The 1147-nt window shown below is 54.3% G+C and overlaps 1 protein-coding gene across 1 annotated transcript in view; it reads right to left on the minus strand.

Moving 5' to 3' along the window:
- The window catches only part of MYH14 (myosin heavy chain 14), a 117532-nt gene that overhangs the window by 2526 nt on the left and 113859 nt on the right, over positions 1-1147 (minus strand). Inside the window, exon 42 of the mRNA XM_017512533.2 lies at positions 1-158. This exon is cut by the window's left edge and continues 11 nt beyond it. Coding sequence (XP_017368022.2) covers positions 1-158 — 158 coding nt within the window. The remainder of the gene's footprint in view (positions 159-1147) is intronic.

Genomic DNA, 1147 nt, shown 5'->3' on the forward strand with positions numbered 1-1147 from the left:
AGTGTGGTCACTTCGCGGTTCATGGACTCGGCTGACTCTGTGACATCTTCCAGCTCACGCTGCAGCCTCCGGCGGCCAGCCTGAGCCCGGGACGCCTCCTCCTCGGCCTCCTCCAGCTGCCGCTTCAGCTGCTTCACTCGAAGGTTTCCCTTCTCCAGCTTGGCGAGAGCAGGGCTGCTGTGATCACTCCCCCCTCCCCGACAGCCCACTACTGCCCCACCCCTGCTCCCCCCGACTCTCTGCCCCACGCGGTGCTCTCTGTCTAGGCCTTATTCCGTTCCCCTAAAGCCCTCATGCCGACCTGAACCTGACCTCCAGCCTCTCCCCTCCAGGCTGTCTCCTACATGGCCTCAGAGAGGTCTTTCTCCGCCCAGAGCTGACCCAGAGCCTCCTGCTCACAATCCTTTCATGACTCCGCAGCACCCCTAGGACAAAATTCCAGCCCCTCAGCCGGCATTCCAGGCCCCATAGGGTCTTTTTCCTGTCCATTTCTCCCTTCTCGTAAACCCACCGACCAGACCAACTTCACTGGGATCCTCCTCAGACCCTACCACCTATGTCTTCAGGGAGAGAGCATCCACGATCTGGCCTTATTTCTTATCATTCCACTCCCCCGCCCCACATTCTCAGGTGCTGGCCTGGAAGTGGGTGCAGATACCATCCTGGCACTTGGCACATCAGCAGAGGGTTGGGATCAATGACTTTGCAATTAATAAATTCTGGCATCTAGGAAGGGTCCTCATAGGGAGCTGAGGCAGCCAAGGTGAGGGAAGAAGTTAAACTCTTTTTTTTTTTTTTAAAGATGGGGTTTCACCATGATGGCCAGGCTGGTCTTGAACTCCTGACCTCAGGTGATCCACCCACCTCAGCCTCCCAAAGTGCTAGGATTACAGGCGTGAGCCACCGTGCCCGGCCGGAAGTTAAACTCTACCAGAAGCTAGACCAGGACTAAAATAAAAACAGATATTTATCTAGACCATACAGGTCTTCTTTTTGCTCTGAACTCACCAAGCTTATTTCTGTACCTCAGAGCCTTTAGACTTCCTGTTCCCTCTGACTGGCTCTTCTTCACCCTTTAGGTATCATTTTTTTTTTTTTTTTTAGATGGAGTCTTGCTCTGTCGCCCAGGCTAGAGTGCAGTGGCAGG

Source organism: Cebus imitator, unplaced genomic scaffold (genome assembly GCF_001604975.1).
Source record: "Cebus imitator isolate Cc_AM_T3 unplaced genomic scaffold, Cebus_imitator-1.0 Scaffold473, whole genome shotgun sequence".
Taxonomy (NCBI): Eukaryota; Metazoa; Chordata; class Mammalia; order Primates; family Cebidae; genus Cebus; species Cebus imitator.